General features: G+C 38.4%; 2 protein-coding genes across 2 annotated transcripts; both read left to right on the forward strand.

The window, feature by feature from the left end:
- The first annotated feature begins 7,779 nt into the window (after positions 1-7,779).
- LOC146391664 (uncharacterized) lies at positions 7,780-12,669 on the forward strand. Its single transcript, XM_084918997.1, has 3 exons — positions 7,780-8,211; positions 11,364-11,480; positions 11,557-12,669. The coding sequence occupies exons 1-3, from the start codon at positions 7,815-7,817 to the stop codon at positions 11,655-11,657; spliced, it is 615 nt and encodes a 204-aa protein (XP_084775123.1). The 5' UTR covers positions 7,780-7,814; the 3' UTR covers positions 11,658-12,669.
- A 3,943-nt stretch (positions 12,670-16,612) lies between these two features.
- LOC146391665 (uncharacterized) lies at positions 16,613-23,597 on the forward strand. Its single transcript, XM_084924616.1, has 5 exons — positions 16,613-16,729; positions 17,560-17,916; positions 18,190-18,297; positions 21,462-21,562; positions 21,870-23,597. Exons 1-5 carry the CDS (start codon positions 16,672-16,674, stop codon positions 21,930-21,932), a joined length of 687 nt encoding a protein of 228 aa, XP_084780742.1. The 5' UTR covers positions 16,613-16,671; the 3' UTR covers positions 21,933-23,597.
- Positions 23,598-25,650: the final 2,053 nt, after the last annotated feature.

The following is a 25,650-nucleotide window of genomic DNA, read 5'->3' on the forward strand; positions in this document are numbered from 1 at the left end:
ACCTTCTGCTGGTGTAGCTCATTCATCACAAGCAATATCTCAGAATGTCCACAAGAGGTCTCTGTAGACCATAAACTGGCATCTACAGGACATGGCTTACAAGGCCGTGCTGAGTGCATGGCCACTGATGCAAAGGATCTTTGGGTCTATTTGATTATTGTATATTGACGTTCTGAGGCTAAATCAAAACAGATACATTTGCAAACCCTTCGGCACTTCAGTAAACCAACGAACATCCTTCAGGATTTCCCTGATTGTCGCTTCCAGCCTTCTCCACATGGGCTTCGTCTATATGCATCTTTGATCTTATATGTAATTGCTTCTGGGATTACTGTGGCAGTGGCCTGTATGAGCTCATTGGTTTCAGTGATACTGGTAGTTGGGATGGTTGGCCAGGTTGGCTCATGATATTTATAATGGTCACTGTTGTTCCCACTGTGCTGTAGCCTCGGGATCTCTAGCTTAGATAGTAGTTTCAGCTGATGTTGCTGAGCTAAAAGGATGCTTCTTGGCCATTTTGGATGTTCGGTTTCTACTCATATAGTTCTCACATATATAACCTCTCTTATTGGGTTGGCTGGCATAGTAGCATTTAACCAACTTCATATTATCAGTCCTTGTAAATATACACCTTGTTCCAGTAGTCGACCCAACCAAAACACCTGACACAGAATTTGTTAAGCCTGGCCTATTGTTCCGAAGACAGTAATGATACCACTGCACTATCCTGGTGTATATGTATCTTATGTGTTTAGTTAAGTACTTACATGGTTACTGTAGTGGTGTCATCAGCGAGGTCTACTATTGAAAGAATCGAAGCACCATTGTGGTTTACTGTCATTCAGGGCTGCACGATGTGCAAATGGGAGTAAATCATCAGTAAATCTGCTGACTGGTATGTTAAGATCAATGGGAATAAAAGGCCTGATGTTAGGCAGTGCAGTACTGAGTCTTTCAGAACACTAACAAAGGTATCAATACTCATGCTGTGCGAATCCCTCATCTCACCCTATTAGGACAAATTAATGGAAAACTCATTGACATGTTCGGCAGTCATCAAAACAATAATTGATGGAACATTTGGATGAAAGCAGACTTCATATTGGCTTTTCATCTTAAAGTCCTCCTTGATTGTAATACTTCTGAAATTTCTGACAACCATCTTTTGCCACTGTGGTTACTTCACGTGGTATAATAATAGTCACTGAAACTGCAACTTGAGTACGCCACAGCCGTACCTTAACACTCTGGCTATTGTAATAATTTGCTGTACGGCAGTGAAGGTGAAGGCATGCTACACTAGATGGCAGTAAAAGCTGCAGGAATTCTTACTATTAGAGGATGTTCAAACTCCAGAAAAACTTGACAACTTAGAAACCCCACCACAAAATCTGCTCATGTTCTAAAGGAAGATATTTATGCATTGTGCACGGAATCAAGAGTGACAACAATTGCAAAATATTGAAAATAGGTCTGCCGAAATACTTGTACTTGATTGCAATAAAATATATGATGCATTCTGTAGATACACTAGAAAAGAAAATACCTTCATATAATAGTTATAAACCCATATAAAATATAAACCCATGCTTGTGGAACTATCTTGTGTATACTGAAAGTTAATGTCTCAAAACTGTTTCACTTTTAAGCTGAGAAGCAGAACACTCTCTTCCTTGTTGCAACAACTTTAGCCCTTGGCAGTGTTGAAACATCCTGTGGTTAAACAGCCAGTGCCCACATATTAAAACGATAACTGAAGAGTGTAAATTCTTTTCACAGTATCTATGCTAAACACAATCCAAAGAAGGAGGCTACAAATCACTGAAAATGAGAATTACCTGAATTCAATGAATTAAGCACAATGAAATGTATAAAGCACTCTGCTGAATCCTTTTTCTTACCATAAAAGGACCATTTAAAAACAGCTGTAAACTGCTGTTGAAAGGGCAGCTGGTAGGTGGAAAGTGTTCACATTTACCCACTGCTGTGACTCATTCACAAAAAAATGTTAAAAGAGACACAATCATCTCCAATAGCTTATCTTAGGCATAATAAATATTTCCAGAGGGGAAAAGAAGGTGTAAATGTCATGACAGTCTCTTGCTGCAGCTATGAGAACTATATTTGTGACAAAATTATATTCATAAGCCCACTCTTTGTGTAAACTGAGCATATGACAGAATGTGATGCACCTTTTGAACTGTGAACTGCATTTCAGCTGGGACAAAGTTAACTTGAAAAAGAGCTGCTTGTATGTCAGCACGGCTTTAGTTCTGTGGTGTTGATGCTCTTCATCTGATTTGGCTGTTGCGTTTTGCTAGATGTCGGTCTGTGGAGGTCTATTCAGGGCAAAATTATGTTTACACCATTTACTATGAGCTTCAGTTAGTCTCAATGTGTCTTTCGGCTACGCGCTTCTGTGTGCCTGTTGTCACTTGACAGCGCTGTTCTGTTTGCTGTGTGCACAATTACATTCAGGACTACATTCAGCACAGCACACTCAAACATTACATTAGTGCGACAAGTAGGGTAAGATAGTCAGAGGGGAAGACGCATGTCAAGATAACAGATTCACAAAGAGAAACAATTTTTCTTCAGTGTTTCTATTTTTCTACTATGCAGCTCGTCACAATTGAAGTCAAAGTTGAAAGGAGTTAGAGAAAGCAGGTTGAATACAACCATATATGTGTTATGTAACACGGACAAATTTCAATTCTTAACAGATTCATGTGAGTTGAGTTATTCACATCATGAGACTCTCTGGGCCTTCATTGATTATATGGTAAATGGCCTGTATTTATATAGCGCTTTACTAGTCCCTAAGGACCCCAAAGCGCTTTACATATCCAGTCATCCACGCACACATTCACACACTGGTGATGGCAAGCTACATTGTAGCCACAGCCACCCTGGGGCGCACTGACAGAGGCGAGACTGCCAGACACTGGTGCCACCGGGCCCTCTGACCACCACCAGTAGGCAACGGGTAAGTGTCTTGCCCAAGGACACAATGACCGAGACTGTCCAAGCCGGGGCTTGAACCGGCAACCTTCCGACTAACTACAAGACAAAATACAGAATTACTATATACTATGTACAAAGATGGAAGAATTAAGGATATATGGGTATAACATGCATGTTGCATGGTGTGTGTAATGTTCGTGGTGACTTAGTGACTTAGTGGTTTGTGGCTAAAGGTCTTCCTGTTTGTCATCACACTGACAGGCCAGAGGAGAGCACTAGGCCACTTCCGTTTGGTAGACTGTAAACTACATTCTACCAAATGTATTCATAAAGACTCTAAATAAGAGTCTTTATGAATACGAAAAGAAACAACTTCCATTTGTTATCACTTAACAGTAGGAAGTGTGTATTGTTGTTTAACGTTCATGAAAGTTCCCCAATAGCGCTACAGTTTCAAGGGGACTCATATACAGACTATCTTGAACTTTGCTGCACTATGATTGTATGCTATGGAATTTACTCTTCACCTTCTGTTGTACGACACTTTTTGTTCAAATGGATCAGAAACATGTTAGTAAGAACACGTTACCCTAAAACTACCTAGTCTGGTATGATGTTTTGAAAAATGCAAATCAGTATTACAGTAATGTAAACTTACTGGATTTTCAATTTAATTCAAACCCCAACAATCACATAAGCCCGTATGAGCAAGCGCTTTGGCGACAGTGGGAAGGAAAAACTCTTTTAAACAGGAAGAAACCTCCCGTTTAAAAGAGAAGAAGGGCCAGTAACACTGCACTCTCTGTGTTTCCAGTTCTTGCACCTTTGGATCAACATTAACTCGCCTCTGTTAAGAACCAGATTTCCTCTGATGCTGATCCTCCTTCCTGTCTCACTGCCTGTCAGAAATTTACCTGCCAACTACTGTTCCTCTTACCTCAGGTCTTCGTGGAATTCGTGGAATAAGTCTGAAATCTCCGTCTGCCCTTCTGGTTGCTGCAACATACCTTAGGTCTGGAAATGGAAAGGTCAAACATCTCGTTCTACAAGTTCCATCTCTCAGACACTCACTAGGGGAATCACCCCTTTCTATGGCCTTGCATCGCACTGCTAAAAATAAGCAAACCTTCTTTCATTCCTTTTGAAATCATACTTATTTTCAACCTGAGCTCTGGAAGTAACTCATCTTCTCCCGCTATTGCAGTGGGTCCCGCTCCTGTGACGTTCTCTCTCTGCCACTCCTTGACCTTAGTGATCCTTGTGTTAATTAAAGTTTTGTCTAAAAATAAAAAGCTGTGTTTTGAGTCTGCTTTTGGGCAATGTCTTTGCACGCTGGCCACTTGGCCTTGATAGAGAGGGTGTCTGTCTCCCTGAATCCAAAGTGGAAGCTGATTCACAGAAGAGGGGCTTGCAAGCTGAAGGCTCTGCCTCCCATTCTACTTTTAAATACTTTAAGGTAATGTATTACACATCACGTGTTACTTTTCTTAGAGATATCACAGTACGTTACTTAATTAATCGCCAGAGAAAGTAATTTGTTACTTCTCGATCCATTACTTTCACGTTACTCCATAACATGACCTGAAATGCATTGTCACATAATTACCAGTTAATAGTAAAACCTGGGGCTACACATATTGATGGAAATCTCAAACCCAATGAGCATAAACATAAACCGACAACACAAAGCAGTTTTAGCCCAAAGAGACTTCAAAGCAATTACCATAGTGATTCTACTTTATTTATATGTAAGAGTAGGACTGAAGGCTACAAGGCTACTGGACTCCCAACTCATCAGTACTTCTGTTAAGTGCTGAAGATGAGGCTCTGGAAGCAAGACTCAGCTCAGCATAGGCTGAGTTTCAACATCACTTTGGGTTCTTCTGTAGCTTCCCGTTAGCATGTCTGAAGTTGTGTTGTTTCTGTCTTGGATGCAGTTTTCCTTTTACCATCCCTCTTGTCCCTTCTAGCAACAAAAATAAAAGTAATGTCCATGACTGCTGCTAAAAAATTCTTTGCTGCTCATTTTTGAGATTCTGAGGGACAGGGTTGGGCTTTTCTTTCTTTTTTCTAGTTGATAAATGGACGAGAAAATGGCACAACAGGGATATATTTAATTAAATTCAGAAGTATGCTACATAGTGCCTTAATATTTTATTAAAGACAAGTAACATACAGTGGGAACAAGTCTGGAAGTTTCAGTTTACCTTCTGTATTGATCGTGAACCAGCTGAGCGATGTAGCCACAGGACAGCTAGCTTTGTCCTATGACCACAACCTCTATAGGAAAGACACAAATTTAACATAAAAATGTATGAAAAGTATGAAAAGCTCTTTTTTCATGTTTTAAATTTGCACTTCTCTGCACAAAGACTTATTGTACCAAATAATTGTGACACTTTCTTCACCATCAGGTCTCCATGTAGAGTTTTATTTTCCCACACACTCTGAATACCTGATGTGTGACATGGGACAATGTACCCAGTTATTCATTGTGTTCTATATGTTTCCTGTGTACTACCTACATTAACGACCATAAAGACTAATGGAAACATTATACAGTTTAAATAAACTTACCACTTACCGTAAATATGAGATAAACTGCGCAGGGTAAAACAGAAACAGTCTGGTAGTTATTTCGGTGTATAGTCAACATGTGTTTTCAACATGTGTTGATGTGCAATTGTGAACGAACACTTTAAATATGTTAAAGAACACAATCTTACCTAAGCGCTAAATACAGCGGCATATAGCTGTCTCAGTTTTTTGTTAATACTAATTAAAGAACAGTTTTAATGGTGTTGTCTTTTGTGTTACATTTTCTAGCCTGTGACTTTTAATCTAATGCTCCGGGGAATCTTTTCTTTTCATGTGTTTGAGTTTTGACAACACTGACAATATTTTCTTATGTACTGAATTTTGCATAACAAAATATTAATTTGATTGAGTAAAGGAAATGACATAACTGCTGTATAAAAACCTAAATTACATCTTGGGGTAGTGGGGGTGGGGAACAAAGATGATATCTGTGACTCTCAAGGGAAGTTGTCATCAGTATCAGTATTCAACGGTGAATTGTACGAGGATGAGTCTTCTGCAGGGCCGTCTGCTACTTTTGTTCCTCCATGCCCTCTCATCTTGGTGTGAGTAAAAACATCAATATTAATGTAGGATTATGTGTGCTTCTAAAGATGCAAACTTTAAAAACTTTAAAATTTTTAAATTAACTTGAGAAAATAAATAAAAAAATAAACCAAAGCTAGATTTCTGGGCATAATCAAAATCTAATGGGTACTAAGCTTTCATGGAATTCTCACATAACTTGAAAACTAAAGTTTCTAAAAGTACTCAGATTATACAGAATTAATTTTTAGCATTCAAATTATTGTTGACTTTAATCATCCTACTTATAAAGCACAGGAACTGGACGAGATGAAAAAAAGGGGGACCTGCTTAAACATAAAGCTTAATGAAAATAGTGAAATATAGACATAGTTGAATTTAAGTGCTTTTATGCATTTTTAAGCCCATCACTTTCATTTTCATGACAAATTTACAGTGCATGGCTAGTTCTGAGCAGGAAACTGAGTGAAGTTTAGCTGAATTCACATGAAGGAAGTGTTAAGTGACTGAACATATAGTGAACCACATTAAACAACTTATGGACATCAAACAACAGTTAAAAGGAGAGTGAATAGATTTCTGACTTAGACTTTGAATGAAGAAGTTATATTGATTCAAGGTTCTTGAAACGATAGATGTAAAAGACAACCTAAAAGTTGTCAGGAAGCTGGGTCTGTGACCCAGCATTTTGAGTTTATTTTGTATGTTTCTTACCGTATTACCGTAATGCTAAGTTCGAGTGTTACTATAAATATGTCTTAGTTAGGTTTTGTTTAGTTAAAGTTTCATCCATGCTCCCTTGTTTATGTGTTGTTTTCTGTCTCTTGTCCTCTATGCATGATTTTTAGTTATGCCTGTGTCTCGTTCCCCTTATCTCTTCCCATGTTCTTCTCCTTGTGTATCATTCTGTTTCCCCAGTCTGTTATGTGTTTCATGTCTGCGCTTTCCATGTCATATCGTCAAGCTCGTGTTGTCATGTTTACGTCTCACTATGTTTCCTATGTTATTTTGACAGTCTGGTGTTCCATGTGTTCAGTTTTGCCTCCCCTGTGGGATCATGCTCATTTGTGTCAGCCAGTACTCTTCTGTGTCATGTCTCCATGTTCCAATGTGTATGTGTTAGTCCCCGTGGTGAAATTACTCCTCTGCATTTAACCCATTCACCCAGTGAAGCAGTGGGCAGCCACCAATGCAGTGCCCGGGGAGCAGTGTGTAGGGACCGTATCTTGCTCAGGGGTACCTCAGGGTAGCCGTTCAGTGGATTTGACCCCCTGACCTTCCGATCATGGGGCAAGAACTCTATCTACTGAGCTATCCCTGCCCCTGCCCACCTATTCCAGGTGTCTATGTATCCATGCCAAGTTTCACATTTAGGGTTTTTCATGTTTATTTTTAGTTTTCCCAGTTTAGGTTATTGTTTATTCTCAGCTTGGTTCACCTTATGCATTGCTTTGTATTTCTCCATCAGCCATAATAAACGGCTCGCTTTCAGTTAATATTAAGTTTGTTTCCATGATTTGTTTTGTCTGGATTTAGGTCTTCTGTTCTCAACTCCACACAGTCTTCATCTGCTGCCCTTGACAAAAATTATTGTCATGTCATCTTTATTTCCAATGTGCAATCATTACTTATTACTTAAATAACTTACAATATTATGTTCCACTTTGTCTGTTACAGGTGTTTCATCAGGCACATTTGTTGTGACCCAGAGTCCTGATGTTTCTGTCATGGAGGGCAAGACAGTAAACATCACCTGCTGCTGGACAGGGAAGTTTGAAAGATTTAGAGTGTACTGGCTTAAAAATCAAACAGAAATTAGGAGTGACTACTTTAATCAGCCTAATGCGTCTCTGAAAAAGGAAGAGAAGAAATGTTCTTCTTTGAATATCTCAAATGTTAGAACAAAGGATTCAGGGACGTACATCTGCAAGGTGACTGTGGAGATACCATCTTTAACTGAGGCTAAAGGAAATGGGACAGTTATCACAGTCAAGAAGATGGGAAGAAGTGGGACATTTGTCACTGTTAAAGCCAAAAAAAAGAAAGATAAAGGAAATCGTAAAATTTTCACAATTATGCCCAAAGTGAAGAAAGATGACAACACAGATCAGCATATTGCTCGAGGTAGGTGACAAATCACCAGAATGCTGACATACATGTTTATGTAAGCCACTGGGTTGTCTAATATAGGTTTACCGAGACATGATCAGGTCTTATGAGCAAACATCATTTTAAAAAAATACTGATTGTGTCTCGAACGTTATTAGTAATGTTTCACTAAAAATATATGAATGTACACTCACAAATCAACAGCGGTGTTATACATCTGCTCTCACATGATTAGCAAACCGTGCACTAGGATGATGGTGGTTCATAATCCCATATGGAAATGTCTGATTGTGTAGATTTTTAAAATGGCACAAAACCGCTGTGGAACCAGGATAGCAAAAATTAAGTTCATTATTTGTCAAGTTGTGAAGAGGCAGTGTTGGGGAGTAACGGAATACATGTAGCGCCGTTACATATTTAAAATACAGAATATGGGTAACTGTATCCCATTACAGTTACCGTTTTAAAAGGTGGTATTCAGAATACAGCTACTTTGTTGAACTAAATGGATTACGCGCGGTCTTTTCCTTTTTCATATGTTAGGCTGTGCCCTCTCTATTTTTGGAAACCCAAACAAAACATGCATTAAAGAGGCTCAAATGCCTGTGTCTCAATTTCACTGCCCATGTCACCTCTACTTGCCGTGATGTCACATCGCTTGACGTGAAGAAATATTTTTAAAAATTATTTTTCAAAAAATGATTTAATATGAAGGCAATAGGCAGTGTTACAGGCATCGCCATAAAGAATGTAGCCTCATGGGCAGTGTAGTCTGTGCTGCAGGGAGAATGGACTGCCATACCTGTGATGTGTCTGTGAGCGCGAGGGAGGGAGAAAAAGGAGAGTCAAAAAGTACGAGTTGTCACTGAGCAGAAGCAGGAGATGGAAGCATGTAAATATAATAATAACCGCTGCAGCCAAAAAGAGTGCCTGACGAGCCCAGTTGTAAGTAAGCTATAAAGACTCGACTGTACTCTGTGTTCGTGTTTTCCTCCAAAACAATAAGTTCCATTGGAGCAGCCTTTCAACGCCTCTCTCTATCTCTCGCTAGCAAAGTTGACCCAGGCAACAAAGTAAAGCTAGTTTTCGGCTACGAGCCCGACACGGCGCCCGACACGGAACCCGACGTATTAGCCAGAGGTCCCTAAAGCCAGAGGCCTTTACGGTTCGGAGCCGCGGACCCATTTTATATAAGTGCGGAATAGTTTTCTATTCCTGCAAAAAGTGCAGCCTTACCTAATGTCAACCTACTGTTGCACATTTTTTATTGATATTTGAAAATCCAGTTGGTATTGGTATGGCGAATAACCTTCAGTAATAGTAATAAATCACGCAGCAATAGTACATTCATGTAGTTGTAAAAAGCATGATAATATATTAAGTAATCCAAAGTATTCAGAATACGTTACTCTCATTGAGTAACGTAACGGAATACGTTACAAAATACATTTTGGGACATGTATCCTGTAATCTGTAGTGGAATACATTTTAAAAGTAACCTTCCCAACACTGTGAAGAGATGAGTGGTATGGACCTAAAATGCACAGGAGTGGATATAGTGAACAAAGGACAAGCCCTTTATTTGGCCAACAAGTAAATAAAAAAATCTAAAAAAAATATAAAAGGGGTGTCAAATGTATGGCCTGCGGGCCTAGGAGATAATTTCATATATCTGTTATTAGAGATCCGTCGTTATGTGGGAGCCGAATCTTCAGCCTTGCTGAGAAACCGTGCATGGGAGGGTAGGACTTTATTTTAATGGGCACACCATGCGGCCAATCACATGCGAAGGCAGAGATCACACCATTATGTAAAAGAAGGAAGGGCAGCAGACATTCCTAAGACACAAAGAGACGTGAGCCAGTGTTCCAGGTTAACTGGTTTTTATCCTAGCTGGTTAGATCTGTTTGCACAGTCCATTCTCCATGCAGCAGATGTTGGATTTTTTACTGAATAGTCTTCTCTGTCTGTCAGCGTCTCGTGGAGTTTGACAAGATTAACGACGTTGACCAAGAAAGGTCTTCATCTCCAGCTCATGCAAATATAGACACGTATCAATATTATCCTCAGACAACAATGAAAAAAATTAAATCAGAAAGTCTTCCACCTGTCGTCGTGCCCGTGTCTTTCTGTAACATAAATAACAAGCCGAGATTTTCCTCACAACACAACCGATGAGCTCGACTGACCGTCGGGTTTACCTGCATACATCCTGTTCACCTGTCAGCTGTTTAAAACCTGCTGATATAGGAAACAAGCCCACGTTACCTGGTGACGATCACAGCTCAATGTGGGCAGCTGCTGATCAATATAACATGAAGTTATTCTGCACAAAATAAGCAAATGTATCTTTTTTCCTCAGTGTAGAGCTGCTGGAGCTCGTGCTTCCGCTCAAAGTGATTGATTGTTTCTCTTTTTCACTTTCTACTATAGACATTTCTGTTGTTTTTTTGTTTTCAAAAAACAAAACAACAACAACAGTCTGGGCAATGACGTTTTTAAGTCTCATGCTGACTGTTTTCTTCCTTTTCAACAGCAGCATTTTCTTCAGTATGTAGAAAAACTGTTAAATATGTAACTTCTTTACACTGACAGGAAGGAGAGTTTCACTAGTCTGGCCCACTTAAGTGGGCACCATATGGCCCGCAGTGTAAAAATGCATTTGATGCTCCTGCTTTAACTGAAACCTATACTGGGAGACTATACTAGAACATTAGGAATTGGGGACATCAGGGTGACTAACGGTCTGAGGGATAAAGGGAGACAATACATATGATGATGAGGGGAAGTGGACATATGGGAACACAACTGAACTGAACACACTAAATGATTCGAGGGGAAGTGAAACAGAACACGATGCAAACAAGACAAGTGACTACCAACATAAAACAGGAAATAACACAGACAGCAGACAGCTAGGGAGACAGAACACAGACAAACCAAACAGACATGTGGACACAACCAGAGAGACAGGGATCACAAAAGGGAACCCACAACCAAGGAACAAAACAACAAATGTGGTTAACAAACTCAAAAGTGTGGGGAAAACCTACAACAAGTCATAAATCCACAAAACTCAAAACACTGGCATGGAGTTATCACTCCAGCCTGTGGACTGTGTATAACCTGTGTGCACCTGATCAGATGCCTCTGTCGATGAATTTCAGAAGCTCCAAAGGAAGAAGTATTCACTTATCTCATGAGGACTCTGCCCGTCCTCGCCTTGATCACAGCCTTCTTCTGGCTCTACTATGTAGGGAGCAAAGCTCAGCAGAACTCAAAAGGTACAATACAACACAAAGCTCCAGTGACAGTAAGTTGGTTACGCTGCATAATGACCAGTTGATTGTCATATTTCAGCTTCTTCTGGAAATAAACCAACTTCAAGTCAAAAACAAGAGCAAGACGAGGAAGAGGAAGAAAGAGATGGAAGAGCAGTAGAAGCAGCAAATGAATGTTAGATAAAAGTGTCTGATAATGAAATTTGATTACAAATAGAAGAACTGTATTCTTTTGTTACTGATCAGTTAAGAGTATGTATAGTTTTATTCTTCATTCATTCAAAACAACAAATGTTGGCACAACAAAAAGTGACTGCACATGTAAATAGATTGAAAAGTGAATAATATCACAACGCATGAGAAGTAAAGTGGGTAGATGGTATCTGTGTGGAAGTATTGTGTCCGAGTAGTGGTATGTGACACTTGTCAGTTGACTGTTGATTCAGTGTGAAAGGTTTATCCTGTGCCCTCACATCTTGAAGTAAGTAAAAAAAAACCTCTTTGCTTTCAGATTTGTTCCTATTCTTTGTTTTCATGTTCAGTTAAACTTCAGGTAATTCTGCCTTTAAGCTACTAAAAAAATTGGAATAAAATGTTTCTGTGTTTTCTTGCACATGTTTTAACGGCACATTTGTTGTGACCCATACTCCAAATATGTCTGTTCTACTGGAGAGACGTCTGACAGAGTGAGTGTGAACTAGCTAAATAAGACAAAGGAAATGGTAGACATCAGAATTATAAAGATGGTAATACAGATAAGCTTGTTGCTGGGGGTAGGTAACAAAATGTCCTGCCATACTTCATGTTGATACCGTCCCGTTATGGATTGTATGATATTATCTTGCTAGTAGTAAAAGTCCGAAAAGCTCCACTTGAAATGAGCAAAAACCCATAAAAATCTAGGTTGAGCACCTGATCCTGTTTACAGTTTTAGGATTAATGTATCTGTACAAAGAAGTCTTCTTTAGCAACTGAAGAAAATACAGTATTTAAGAGCTGCTACAGCCTGTGCAGCTATATCAGTGTCATCCATGCTTGTTGCCACTTTTATGTTTTACTTTGCAGATCACATTAGCTAAGTCTGCTAAAAACTGAACCACAGACTTGCTTCACCAGTAAGTATGAGAGCTGATGGCTAGAGTCTGTAAGGTGTAAGGTCCAGCCGATTGGAGCACTGGGGCTAGCAGTTGTTACAATGTAGCAGTGCCTTTTAATCGTGTTTTCATCTAACAAGAAGCAGTTCTTGCTACCTGGTAGTGAATAACTTGTGTTTACCTCATCAGATGAATTTCCCAGGTAGACATGTTCATTTCAGTCCTTAGACTCTACCTATCCTTACCCTCAGCACAGCTTTCCTCCACCTATGTAAGGAACAAAAAGCCACATAAGGCTGAAAAGAAGCTAGTTTTCAATATCAAAGTGTAAATGGAAAAATTATTTATTTACTTTCTTTAGCCTTCCATCTGTAGCACTAAATGTCTGTCCTTTAACTATTTGCTCAAAACAGTATGATTTTGCTGTCATGAAGAATTCAGCGAAGAGAAGGAAGATAAGCTGTGGCTTTGAACTCTGCAAAAACTGTGAAAGACGAGACTAATCTGAGCTTTGGATGCCAATGTTTGGTGTGAATAATTTGACCACAGACGTAGGTGTCAGTTGTTAGTGTTGGTTCAGTGTGAAGGAATGAAGCTTTTATTAATGGGTCTGCTGTTTTCCTGTATATGCGTCCTCTCTTGGGGTAAGTAAAAAAACCCTCGTGCATTTTCTTTTCTCTGATTGTTTCAGAATTTTATAAATCATTTATAACGACTGGTAGTTCGGTCAGGTACTATTTAGCTGTAGTAGTGTTAAGGCTCAATTTTACAACTTATTTTTCTGTATTTCTGTGTAAAATATTGAACAATTTTACGTCTGTATATCCAGTGTGATAAAGCTATTTGAAAAGTCCCATTGATAGAAACTTACACAAATTCCTAAAACAGCATGTTCTGTAAAGTTTTAGAAAGAGGAGCAACACAGTAAGTACACAGTAAGAATGAATGTACTTACTGTCTAAAATTAAACTTCCTGTTAATAATTTCACATATTGCATATGATGTAAAAGTCTTTGGCCACCCCTCATTTTCAAATATTCATCAAAATACACAATTAGAGAAATTCAGCTGTCGAGGCAGTCCACACTGTTACAGTAATTTTGAGATTCATGCTCTAGGGAGGACAATCTGTGACCTCCAGTATATGTTTTTCTATCCAGGTACTATTTTACTGTGTTTGCAGTGTATTTGGAATCATTGTAATGCTGAAAAATGAAACTGTTGTCAGTCAGACACATTTCAGATGGTACTGCATAATTGTTGGTACTTTTCTACATTTAGAATGATTATATATCGTAATGATTTGTCCTTTGCAAAGTTGTTTGTTATGTGTAGACATAACACTTGTGTCATGTTTTTTGTGCGGTGTTCAAGGGATTCAAAGGTCAGTATTAAGTGGCTCAACAAAATAAAAGCTAAACAAAACAAATAAAAAAACAAACAACATTCAACTGAAAATGGCCAGATATGAGGACTGGACTGAAAGAAATTAAATGAAATTAAAAGGAAAGAAGAAAAACTTTGAACTGTTGCTAAGACTGAGGCATGGCTCGAGTGTTTTGCACAGTACTGTACAATGTTGTTTGGTTTTTGTTCTTTGTTTTCTGTGTCGTTGTTTGTGCAGCTTTTCAGTCATCCAGGTCATGGTAGTACTGTCGTATTTCAAATGCAGTTTCATCAGCCTGAAACACACTGGCTGTTCAAATGTCTTGCTTACCCCATGGCACACAGGTTGAGAACTACTGGTCCACCAAACAATAAATCTAAATGCTAAAGGCTATCACTTGAAATGTTATAGCTTTAAGTTGCTCAGCTTTTGTTCCATTACTGGGAGAGGGAACAGCGGTGATGGCTGGCTAAGTTTCCAGGAAGTTGGATTGTTAGTATGGTAACCCTGTAATTTAAGGTGATCAGATGAACTCTATCTACTAAATGCCAGCTTGACAGCATTTAGCTCAATTCAGTGCTGTACTTTCAAATTCACACAGAGTACAGCTATGTTAGTAGCTCTTAACAGCATATCCTACAAAACACAGACCGTATATAAGATGGATTTAGATTATGATAATTTTAAGTGGGTTTTCATTAGATAAGTTGAAACTATAGGTGATAGGGTACTAGTACTAGTATTTTCTTGGTACCCATGCTTAAAGGTAGTGTGTAAAATCTCACCACTAGGTGTCAGTAGATTGCGCATTGAAGTGAGTTCTGTTTTCTTATAAGTCTATGAGAATGCATCAAATTCTTGGAAAATGTTACTCCACAGTAGACCATGTATATTTATGAGTGCAATATTCATTTGAACCATAATAACCTCAAAATATTACTGACTCACTAGCGCTTTGAGGGCTCCAGAACAGTAGAAAAGCGCTATATAAGAATCAGTCCATTTACTATTCCCTAGTGATAACTGACTTGTGACTGACAAGTCACAGATGAGCTGGTTGTTACACTGTTACAAAATAACGTTGCAATTGTTACTGTACATTCTAAAACTGATACAATTGATAACACTTTAAATAGCATTATAACTTTAGTAAAATACATGTATTTACATTGTTTTATGTTGTCACTGCAGTGTTACAATAAAGTCTTTTGTGACTATTATGTTTTTCACTTTCTTATTCATGCCTATCCTGTTGCTCACTGATGAGGTTTTGGCACTGAAAACTACACAGCATGTAAAGCATGTAGGTTCACTTTAACGGAGCCAATCAGGGGAATTCACAGCACACTCTAAATAACAACTCTGGTTTTTCTCTCCTTGGACTGGCCCAGGCTGTGAAAGCTAGTGTGACTGGCTGCTTTGCGGTCTGGTTCAGCTCCCAACATGCAATGGCACATCTGCAGCAACTGTGCCAATCAGCTCCACCCAGCACCACAATCTGCTCCAAATTTCCTCCTTCAGGCAAAACAACAAACCACTATCACAGTTAGGTTTAAGCATAGATGCTAAAAGACACCTTGTGCTTATGTAAGCCGCACTGTTTGAAAATATGTGACACCCTCAGAATGAGACTGTGATGGGGTAATAGAAATCTCTAGTATTTATTTTTTACGACTCTTGGTTATCTTAAACTTCTTTCAGTAACCATGGGTTACAATAGTGACCAACACTTCTGATGTGTGTGCCTGCAGCAGTGCTGACATTTCATCCTGTTCTCGTTCTGTGTCTCAGTGTCGCATCTGACATTTTAAACTCTGGGGACTTCTAGTGGCTAACACACAGCAGTGTTTAACATATTCGCTTTACACATGAAAGGATCCTGGTTTGAATCTGAGAGCAGGTACAAAACCAACCTTGAGGGGTCACATGCTAGTGCAAGTCCCAAGCCTGGATAAAAAGAATGGTTGTGTCAGGGAGAGCATCAGGTGTAAAATCAAAACGTGGATGTGTCGACTGCTTCAACCCCTTGGGAAACATAGTAGCAGCAAAAAGTAGCTTAAGACTCTGAGGACTTTGCAGAATGACAATTCACGTCATTTATGAACTCTCATTTCACGTTTTCAGGTGACCTACATCAACTTCCTCCCGGATGTTTTCAACAAAATAATAATAATAATAGAACAAAAGCTATACCACTACAATAATCTGGCAACGTAAAACCCCCAAACACAGTGCAGTTAAAAAAATAAGTAAAATATTAAAATAAATTAATGTTAACATGCAAACTTTGTATGTATGCATGTGTGTAAACTTGCAAAGATTGACTTTCAAACAATTTTAATGAGAATTCTTGAACAAAAATACAGTTTATTACATCATCTGTCCTTAATATGTATTTTATTGTGACCCCATTTCAGCATCTCTGCATTAGGATAAAAAAAGTGGCCTTTTCAGTCGGAAGAGAAAGGTCTGAGTCTTAGTCACAGCTTCTATAGTTTGTCTGTAGCTGTTGTCTGTCTGACGGAGGAAGCAGCAGCATCTGTGGGTTTTCACACTTCTCTAGAAAACAGAAGATCTTTGAAGAAAACATCGTGCACAGTGTCTGTGTGTGTGTGTGTGTGTGTGTGTATATGTGTGTGTGGTGGGTGGGACTAAGAGAAGATGTGACAGATGACGCGATTGTAACTGTTCAGTAGTGAATCAGTGTGGCAAGATGAAGATCTTGCTAAGTAGTCTGCTTTTTGCCTCTCTCTGTACCCTGTCATCCTGGAGTAAGTAAAAACACAACTTAACAAATTATTTAGTTTTTATACGATTCCTCTCTAAATGGAAAAGTTAAGTTTTCCTAAATTTGTTTGTGATAAATATTCAAGCGATAAATGAATGTCTGATATTATTTCTTCTCAATATGTCAGTGTTTAAAGTTCTTAGTTCTAAGAAGTGAGACTAACCTAGATTTAGAATGATTTATAAAGATACAAGGCTTTTTAAATAACAGATGTAAAAGACAACAAAATTATTGTCATGACATCTTTATTCCTGATGTGCATTTACTACCTAATATTGTTATCTGTTTTCTATAAAAATCACTATAATGTTTTTAGAAGCATGTCTGTGTCTGTGTAGGCTCTCAACCATCCAGGTCATGGTAATCCAGGGGTGTCGGACTCCAGGCCTCGAGGGCCGGTGTCCTGCAGGTTTTAGATCTCACCCTGGGTCAACACACCTGAATAAAATGATTAGCTCATTACCAGGCCTCTGCAGAACTTCAAGACATGTTGAGGAGGTCATTTAGCCAGTTAAATCGGCTGTGTTGGATCAAGGACACATCTAAAACCTGCAGGACACCGGCCCTCGAGGCCTGGAGTTTGACACATGTGTGGTAATCTAAGGATATGGAAGGAAAAGTGACTGAACTACTTGATGTGAACTGAAACATCTTCAGGAAACCTAAAAAAGTTCAGTTGCTTTTCTTTTCATGCTACTTAAAAACATATCTGCATACTGTATTTGTACCAAACCCTGATGCTTTTAGCTTTAGAAATCATGCAATATGTGTGGTCTTGTAATGTTATGTTATGTTCCACTTTGTGTCTTACAGGTGTTTCATCAGGCACATTTGTTGTGACACAGAGCGATCATGTTTTTGTCAGGGAAGGAGAGACAGTAAACATCACCTGCTGCTGGACAGAGAAGTTTGAAAGATTTAGAGTGTACTGGCTTAAAAATCAAACAGAAATTAGGAGTGACTACTTTAATCAGCCTAATGCGTCTCTGAAAAAGGAAGAGAAGAAATGTTCTTCTTTGAATATCTCAAATGTTAGAACAAAGGATTCAGGAACGTACATCTGCAAGGTGACTGTGGAGATACCATCTTTAACTGAGGCTAAAGGAAATGGGACAGTTATCACAGTCAAGACAGTCAACGATACTGGGAACAACTGGCAAAGTGCACAAGGTTCAGTATGGTGACATGTTCAAATCCCTTTTTACGAGTGTAGTTGATATTTAAACAATATCAACTGTAGACTGAAATCAACTGTACTGTCACTGTCATTTTAGGTGGCTTGGTAGTCTTAATAGACAATTAATACAGTTTTTATCCCTCTTTTTTTTTTAAATATTACACAACATTTTACCATGATAGTACCAGAAGGCATTGCATTTTTACATGAGATGGATGGATGTAATTATTATTATAATATTATTACAAATTTAACAAATTGTTTAGATCCTAGGAATCCAACCAAACCAACCAACGTGATCATTTCCCTGGCTGTAGTGGTTCCTTTGCTCCTCATCACACTCGTCTGTTACTGCACTCTGCGAAGAAAACAAGGTACCAATTTTAACTTAATACTAAAGCATCAGAGACACAGTTATGAGTGGTGGACTGAACAAAAATATTTCTTTGTTACTTGTGTTTTTGTCTATCCATAAAGACACGTTGTATTTAACTATTTTAACCAAAGAACATGAGACAGGTATCACACACAGGAACACTGGTTCATTTTAAACAATAAACAAAATAATCACTTGACTATAAATGTGTAGTTGTTTTATGATGAGATAGTTCTCTGTGATATACCTCAACCACTGTACCTTGACATTATTACTGGACTATATTGGAGCCAATTCAAACAAGTTAGGAGCTAATATTTCCATATACGTAATAAAAAGTTGGAGCAGGAAATGCATGAGGATTTAAAAAAAAAACTGTGTGAGTTTCTGTACATGCTGTATGAACAGCATTCATTTAGTACCTTCTGCAGTCCGCATTTTTCATCACTCAAAACTATTCCTGAAAAAGAAAAGTTCCAAACAACCTGCATCAAAAGCCTTGAAATTAAGACTCGTAATGTGGAGGCTGACACTTTCCTCACTAATACATTTGCACAACTGTCAGTTTGCATGGCAGCAAAGTTTAAGTGTTGTGGTAAAACTGATGAAAGATTAAACTAAAACCAGGTGTGAACAAACACGTCTGTTAACTGAAACAAAATAAAACTAGACTTTAAAAAAGTACTAACTGTAACTATAGTGTACACTCACAAACTAGTAAGTAAAAAATAAATTAAATAAAAAATATATATGAAATGTTTTTATCTTGACTCTTCGACCACCTGTGTTTACTGGGACTTGTTTAAGATAAAGCGCTTTGAGTTCTCAGATAGAGTAGAAAAGCGCTGCATAAGAACCAGTCCATTTACCATTTACCTGTTGGCATCTTCATGGCTGTGACTCAAAGACCTGCAAAAAGTGCTGCTTGTTTTGTAATATCTGTCACTCCTGACACACATCCTACTCATTATATTAAATACAACAAAGCTGACCCTGAATATCAAAATATTTTCAAATAAACTAACTAAAAGGAAGAAACTAACTGAATCTAAGAATCTACTTAATGTAAAAGTTCTTTGAGGGATCAGAAAGAGTAGAAAAATGACTTTTTAAAAAATTTTTTATTTGGTATCAAGTCAACTAGTATACTAAATAACAAATGTAATGGATTTTAATGCTTCTGACTGATAAGTTTTTCAAGGGTTTCATTAGAAGAAATATCTTAATACCTGGAAAATAGAATAGAACCGAATAGAATAGCACTTTAATTTCATTAACCATGTACAACGAAATTATGGGCGTTCCACGCCAACTGTGCAGGAGTGTAGAAGACAGCAATAAATAGCAAACAGAATGATATAAACAGTGTAGATGAATATGTAATAGAAAAGCACACAATCAAAGAGCTTGGAGGTAGTTCAAAATGAAAATGCCGATTTTCAGAAACTTCTCCTACAGGATCCTCTGTATAAACAACAACACAGACTGTCTTACAGAGCACCAAGATCTATCATATATATTAGTGGCGGAAAACAAATGTGAAGTATATTTGAATGTAGTTGTAAGAAACCAGTTGGAACACAATGAGATTTATCCAGGTGCTAGCTTCATCTCATCACCTTAAACAGTCAATATGAAGAAAGTAAACATCTACTTTTTTTTATATTTTAGAAAAATATTTTGACACTATCAGTTCAAATTGAATTGTAACCTTATATTTAAAGTATGTACCACAACGGTGAAGTTCCCATAGACTCTCTTTAAATACCAATGCCTTTCATGCAATTCATAGAGAATAAGAATTAAAAGAAAATATAGCAAATATGTGTGTGTGTGTGTGTGTGTGTGTGTGTGTGTGTGTGTGTGTGTGTGTGTGTGTGTGTGTGTGTGACAAAAATCCTCCTAAAATTATTCCTAAAAGCCATTTTGATTGAATTTTTGCAGCAAACAATTCTAAACACATCACAACTCATGTGGCGCTCTTACAGGAAACATTAACACTTTGTGCAGCACAATGTTAAACTATAATACTCTGTACAACCCACTGTAATGAAATTGGATTGGGTAGGAGTAATCTGTAATTTTGAACAATCTATACACCTGATAGCAGCTTTCCACTGACTGAAAGATAAAAGAGCTGCTAACAGGAGGCCTGGTTGTGATAACAAGCAGAAAACTTTGGGTTTTTGGATCACATCACTTTTTTTTCTTTTTGTAAGTAAAGACCCTACAACTTTATAATAACATGCACATTTACATATTCTATTATATTTATAACACTGAAAACTCAAAGTCGTTCTACACTACAAGCTGCATTCCTACATTCATTAATACTTGATTCACTAAGAACAATTTGGAGTTCAACCTCAAAAGAGCAAATTTCCTCTTGATAGATGATCTACTCATGAAACAAGTCTACACTGAAAAATTTAATTCAGTTTTGTTTATATAGGACCGATTCACAACAGCAGCAACAACAACATAATAGTGTTTCAATTAGAAATATTTGGGGCTGAAATTGAATAGCGTTGTGTGCCAAGGATAATGTTTTAATACACTAGGGTTGTGAAAAAGGCTGCAAAATTGTGTTATCAAATAAAGAATGCAATAGTTCAAAATGGTTTAGTTTTTAAACTGACTGCTGGCATCAGATTAAAGAAGAAGCACATGATATGGGCAAATCTAAAGTCTGATTTAATTAAAAAGTGGAAGCCAGTCACTGAAGAGCGGATGGTCAATGAGCTGAGACTGGCACACGATGATAGCTGAAACAGCTGGTTCATATACTGCTGGAGGTGAGTAATTGATGCAGATATGGAAAAACAAAACACTGCGGTTGGTGCCGTCTCCTCACAGCAGGAAGGTTCTTGGTTTGAGTCTCCACAGGTGCAGATGTGAAGTAGATAAAGTGTGAATTATTGTAAAGTCCATTTCATCCCATAATAACAGGATGCCACAGTTTAAACACTGACAGAGATAAGTTTGTTAAAATAAAATGAAAATATAAGGAGGGATGAAGTATTGTAACATGTTTGTAACATTACAGTAACAGTAATAGAGACCGAAAGGATTAAATGCGGCTCCCAATTAGGTCATTATTTTAAAAAGAAAATGCAATTTAAATCCTTGTAATCATTTCTCTGTGGACGTGTGTGTTTTCAGCACTAGCAGCCCGAGTCATCTACGAGGTTCCCCACGTAGACTCCGAGATGGCAGATGCAGACAAAGACAGCACAAGCTCCTCCAGAGGCTCGTCTCAGTGGGTGAGAACAGGGATCATTTCAGGGTGATGTTTTAGTTAGTTTAGTGGGACAATAGGAAAAAGTACTGAAAATCATTTTTGAGCAGTCCAAATACATGTTGATCCAGTTTCACTGAGTTATTCACGGTGACTTCAACATTGAGACATCATAAAAATATAACTGACATAATGTTTCTACCTAACTATGTGTTAAACTCAGATTGCCTGTTGAGTTTTAGGTTGTGCATTTTAGGAAACACTGACCTGTGGAGCGCCTCAGTCTGTGATGTCTGAGTGATGAGCTTCTTCTTTATGTCCTTCTCTTTCAGCGTCAAGTGCCTCTGTATGAATCCTTCTACTTCGAGCATGTGGATCCCAAAGAAAGTAAATGAGTGTCCGCTCCAAAGTTTTCTTGTGTACTTTCTGTCCTGTATATAGCATATTTTCATTTTACATATTTGCATGATTGCAAAACCCCCATATATGGTTGTAAATATGTATGTATTTTTCTATAAACTACATCTTAATTAAAATTAATTTCAGTGATGGGGTGTTAGTCCCATAAAGCCAAGATCACAAAATAATAATATTTTTATGTGTTTATTTAACCTTCTGACAAATAAAAAAAATAAAATAAATGATGAATTTGCATAGTTTTTAATTTGTGGCATCTTTCACATTCAGGATTTTTGTGTAATTTCTTGCTTAAAAATGTTTTGTGCAATTTATTTCGGTATTTCAGGGGGGAAAATCACTCTGATCATGCAGACATCATATAGGATACACCCAACATCACAGGGTTAAACACTGATAATGGTACCAGGCAGAATTTGATCGGGCTAAAACACGATCAGCAACAGTGAGGGTTAAAAATGCGACACTGAACACGCAGGTTTCGTAATGATTACAGCTTACGATTAGGATGCTGAATGGAAAGTGTGGTGTTCAGGGGTCGCTGTATAGTAGGTCAGTGACAGGAAGTGGAAAGAACGCCTGTGACGGGCGAAGGTTTGCTATGTGCGTGTTTGTCGTATCAACCACACAAAACTTGTACATCTCAAATAAATCTGAGACATTAAATGCATGTCTCTGATATTATAAATGTGTCCTCATCATTCAGTACATCTTCTCTGTATTTTTGTTATAAGGCCAACGTTTCAGTGTTTTCACCATGATTGAAGGCAGAATCGGATGAGTTAGCGACGAGCTCCTAAAATACCTTTTCTCTGAACACTGACCTCCAAGTGACTTAGCAGCCCATTTACATACGTGATGTTTATAACTATAAACATTTTTTTCATCCTGGTTCTTGCTGGCTCAGTGCTTCCACAGTACAAGCTACAGTCACACATTTATTCAAGCATTCAGAACAATTTGACAACAATTGAAATTTGCCCAAGAAAATCAAACCAGCGGGTTTCCTGTTTTTAGATGACCTACCTAAGCATCTGAGGCAGATCTGTCCTAGTAACATTTGGTGGTGAGCAAAGACTGACAGACCTCAAACTGCAACATATACTATTGCAGAAAACACGAGATGCTTACATGCAGTGCTCCGTCTTTGGGACAACGACGGCATGACGATTGTCACTGAAGCATTTGATGTGTAATTGAAGTGCAGACTTTCAAGGTTTAATTCAAACTATTTAAGAATTACACCTATTAAACCATAGGTGTAATCCTTGGGTGAATGAACAGCCAATGTCTGCCCAAAGTCTTTAACCATTGGGCATCCCCAAATGATATGTTTCTTCTCTTGAGTTGCTCTGCTAGACATTTACGTCCAATTCTGTTTGTTTGTGGATCTTTGAGGCCTTTTGGAGTTGCTGAGCTGGTGAGCGTGTTGATTCTTTTAACTACCCAACAGATTGCTGATTTGGCCACTTCTAAAGTTTTTGCAGATAATTTTGGGTTTTTCAGCCTAATGATGGACTAACTCCTATCTCTTTGGGCATCGTATTTAAATTACATCAAATTCAACCCTGAATCAACCTCGGATATAATGTCTGCTTATTTGCTAAATGTTCTAACAACTGAAGTCAAAGTCAGCTATTGTCAAAGGCCATATGTACAGTCATACACAAGAATTTGCTCCCATGGTCCTAAGTGTAGACTCAAACAATATAAAGATTAAAAGATGAAAAATAAAATAGGAATCTTATGTAAAACACCATACAATACAATACAATCTTATATAAACAGCAGTGTCCAACACAATCATAGTGATTGTGGGCAAGTTCGCGTGGGTGTGCAAGTGGGGGTGGGGCAGTCAGTGAAAGGGCAATGGTGGTGGTTCAGAGTTTTATATGTTTGGGGGTTGGGGGTTTCAGAGGAACGAGGTGAATGCAGGTCTGGGGTTCATGTGTATGACAGCAGGGAGTGAATTCAGCATCCTGACAGCCTGACGGACGGAGCTGTCTCTATATTCAATTCAATTCAATTCAATTTTATTTATATAGCGCCAAATCACAACAAAAGTCGCCTCAAGGCGCTTCATAGATACAGAGAAAAACCCAACAATCATATGACCCCCTATGAGCAAGCACTTTGGCGACAGTGGGAAGGAAAAACTCCCTTTTAACAGGAAGAAACCTCCGGCAGAACCAGGCTCAGGGAGGGGCGGCCATCTGCTGCGACCGGTTGGGGTGAGAGAAGGAAGACAGGATAAAAGACATGCTGTGGAAGAGAGACAGAGGTTAATAACAGATATGATTCAATGCAGAGAGGTCTATTAATACATAGTGAGTGAGAAAGGTGACTGGAAAGGAAAAACTCAATGCATCATGGGAATCCCCCAGCAGCCTACGTCTATTGCAGCATAACTAAGGGAGGATTCAGGGTCACCTGGTCCAGCCCTAACTATATGCTTTAGCAAAAAGGAAAGTTTTAAGCCTAATCTTAAAAGTAGAGATAGTTTCTGTCTCCCGAATCCAAACTGGAAGCTGGTTCCACAGAAGAGGGGCCTGAAAACTGAAGGCTCTGCCTCCCATTCTACTTTTAAATACTCTAGGAACAACAAGTAGGCCTGCAGAGCGAGAGCGAAGTGCTCTAATAGGGTGATATGGTACTACAAGGTCATTAAGATAAGATGGGGCCTGATTATTTAAGACCTTGTATGTGAGGAGCAGGATTTTGAATTCAATTCTGGACTTAACAGGAAGCCAATGAAGGGAAGCCAAAACAGGAGAAATATGCTTTCTCTTTCTAGTCCCTGTCAGTACTCTTGCTGCAGCATTTTGGATTAGCTGAAGGCTTTTAAGTGAGTTTTTTGGACATCCTGATAATAATGAATTACAGTAGTCCAGCCTGGAAGTAATAAATGCATGAACTAGTTTTTCAGCGTCACTCTGAGACAGGATATTTCTAATTTTAGAGATGTTGCGCAAATGGAAGAAAGCAGTCTTACATATTTGTTTAATATGTGCGTTGAAGGACATGTCCTGGTCAAAAATGACTCCAAGGTTCCTCACAGCGTTACTGGAGGCCAAGGTAATGCCATCCAGAGTATGAATCTGGTTAGATACCATATTTCTAAGATTTTCAGGGCCGAGTACAATAACCTCAGTTTTATCTGAATTAAGAAGCAGAAAGTTAGCGGCCATCCAGGTCTTTATGTCTTTAAGACATTCCTGCAGTTTAACTAATTGGTGTGTGTTATCTGGCTTCATGGACAGATAGAGCTGGGTGTCATCTGCATAGCAGTGACGGTGTATGCTATGTCTTCTAATGATGCTGCCTAGGGGAAGCATGTATAATGTAAACAGAATTGGTCCCAGCACTGAACCCTGTGGAACTCCATAATTAACCTCAGTGTGTGAAGAGGACTCTCCATTTACATGTACAAATTGGAGTCTATTAGATAGATATGATACAAACCACTGCAGTGCAGTACCTGTAATACCTACAGCATGTTCTAATCGCTCTAATAGGATATTATGGTCAACAGTATCGAACGCTGCACTGAGGTCTAGCAGGACAAGCACAGAGATGAGTCCACTGTCAGAGGCCATAAGAAGATCATTTGTAACCTTCACTAAAGCTGTTTCTGTGCTGTGATGAGCTCTGAAACCTGACTGAAACTCTTCAAATAAACCATTCCTCTGCAGATGA

The sequence above is a fragment of the Perissodus microlepis genome, chromosome 3, assembly GCF_051167445.1.
Source record: "Perissodus microlepis isolate ML-2025 ecotype Zambia chromosome 3, ASM5116744v1, whole genome shotgun sequence".
Classification (NCBI taxonomy): Eukaryota; Metazoa; Chordata; class Actinopteri; order Cichliformes; family Cichlidae; genus Perissodus; species Perissodus microlepis.

What these genes read in the sequence shown, in the direction of transcription:
- LOC146391664 (XM_084918997.1), top strand. Translation starts at nt 7,815, where the DNA reads ATGGAGGGCAAGACAGTAAACATCACCTGCTGCTGGACAGGGAAGTTT. An exon ending in AGATCAGCATATTGCTCGAG is followed by an intron (nt 8,212 to 11,363) that starts GTAGGTGACAAA and finishes GATGAATTTCAG; the next exon opens with AAGCTCCAAAGGAAGAAGTA. An exon ending in AGCTCAGCAGAACTCAAAAG is followed by an intron (nt 11,481 to 11,556) that starts GTACAATACAAC and finishes GTCATATTTCAG; the next exon opens with CTTCTTCTGGAAATAAACCA.
- LOC146391665 (XM_084924616.1), top strand. Translation starts at nt 16,672, where the DNA reads ATGAAGATCTTGCTAAGTAGTCTGCTTTTTGCCTCTCTCTGTACCCTG. An exon ending in CACTCTGCGAAGAAAACAAG is followed by an intron (nt 18,298 to 21,461) that starts GTACCAATTTTA and finishes GTGTGTTTTCAG; the next exon opens with CACTAGCAGCCCGAGTCATC. An exon ending in CCAGAGGCTCGTCTCAGTGG is followed by an intron (nt 21,563 to 21,869) that starts GTGAGAACAGGG and finishes CTTCTCTTTCAG; the next exon opens with CGTCAAGTGCCTCTGTATGA.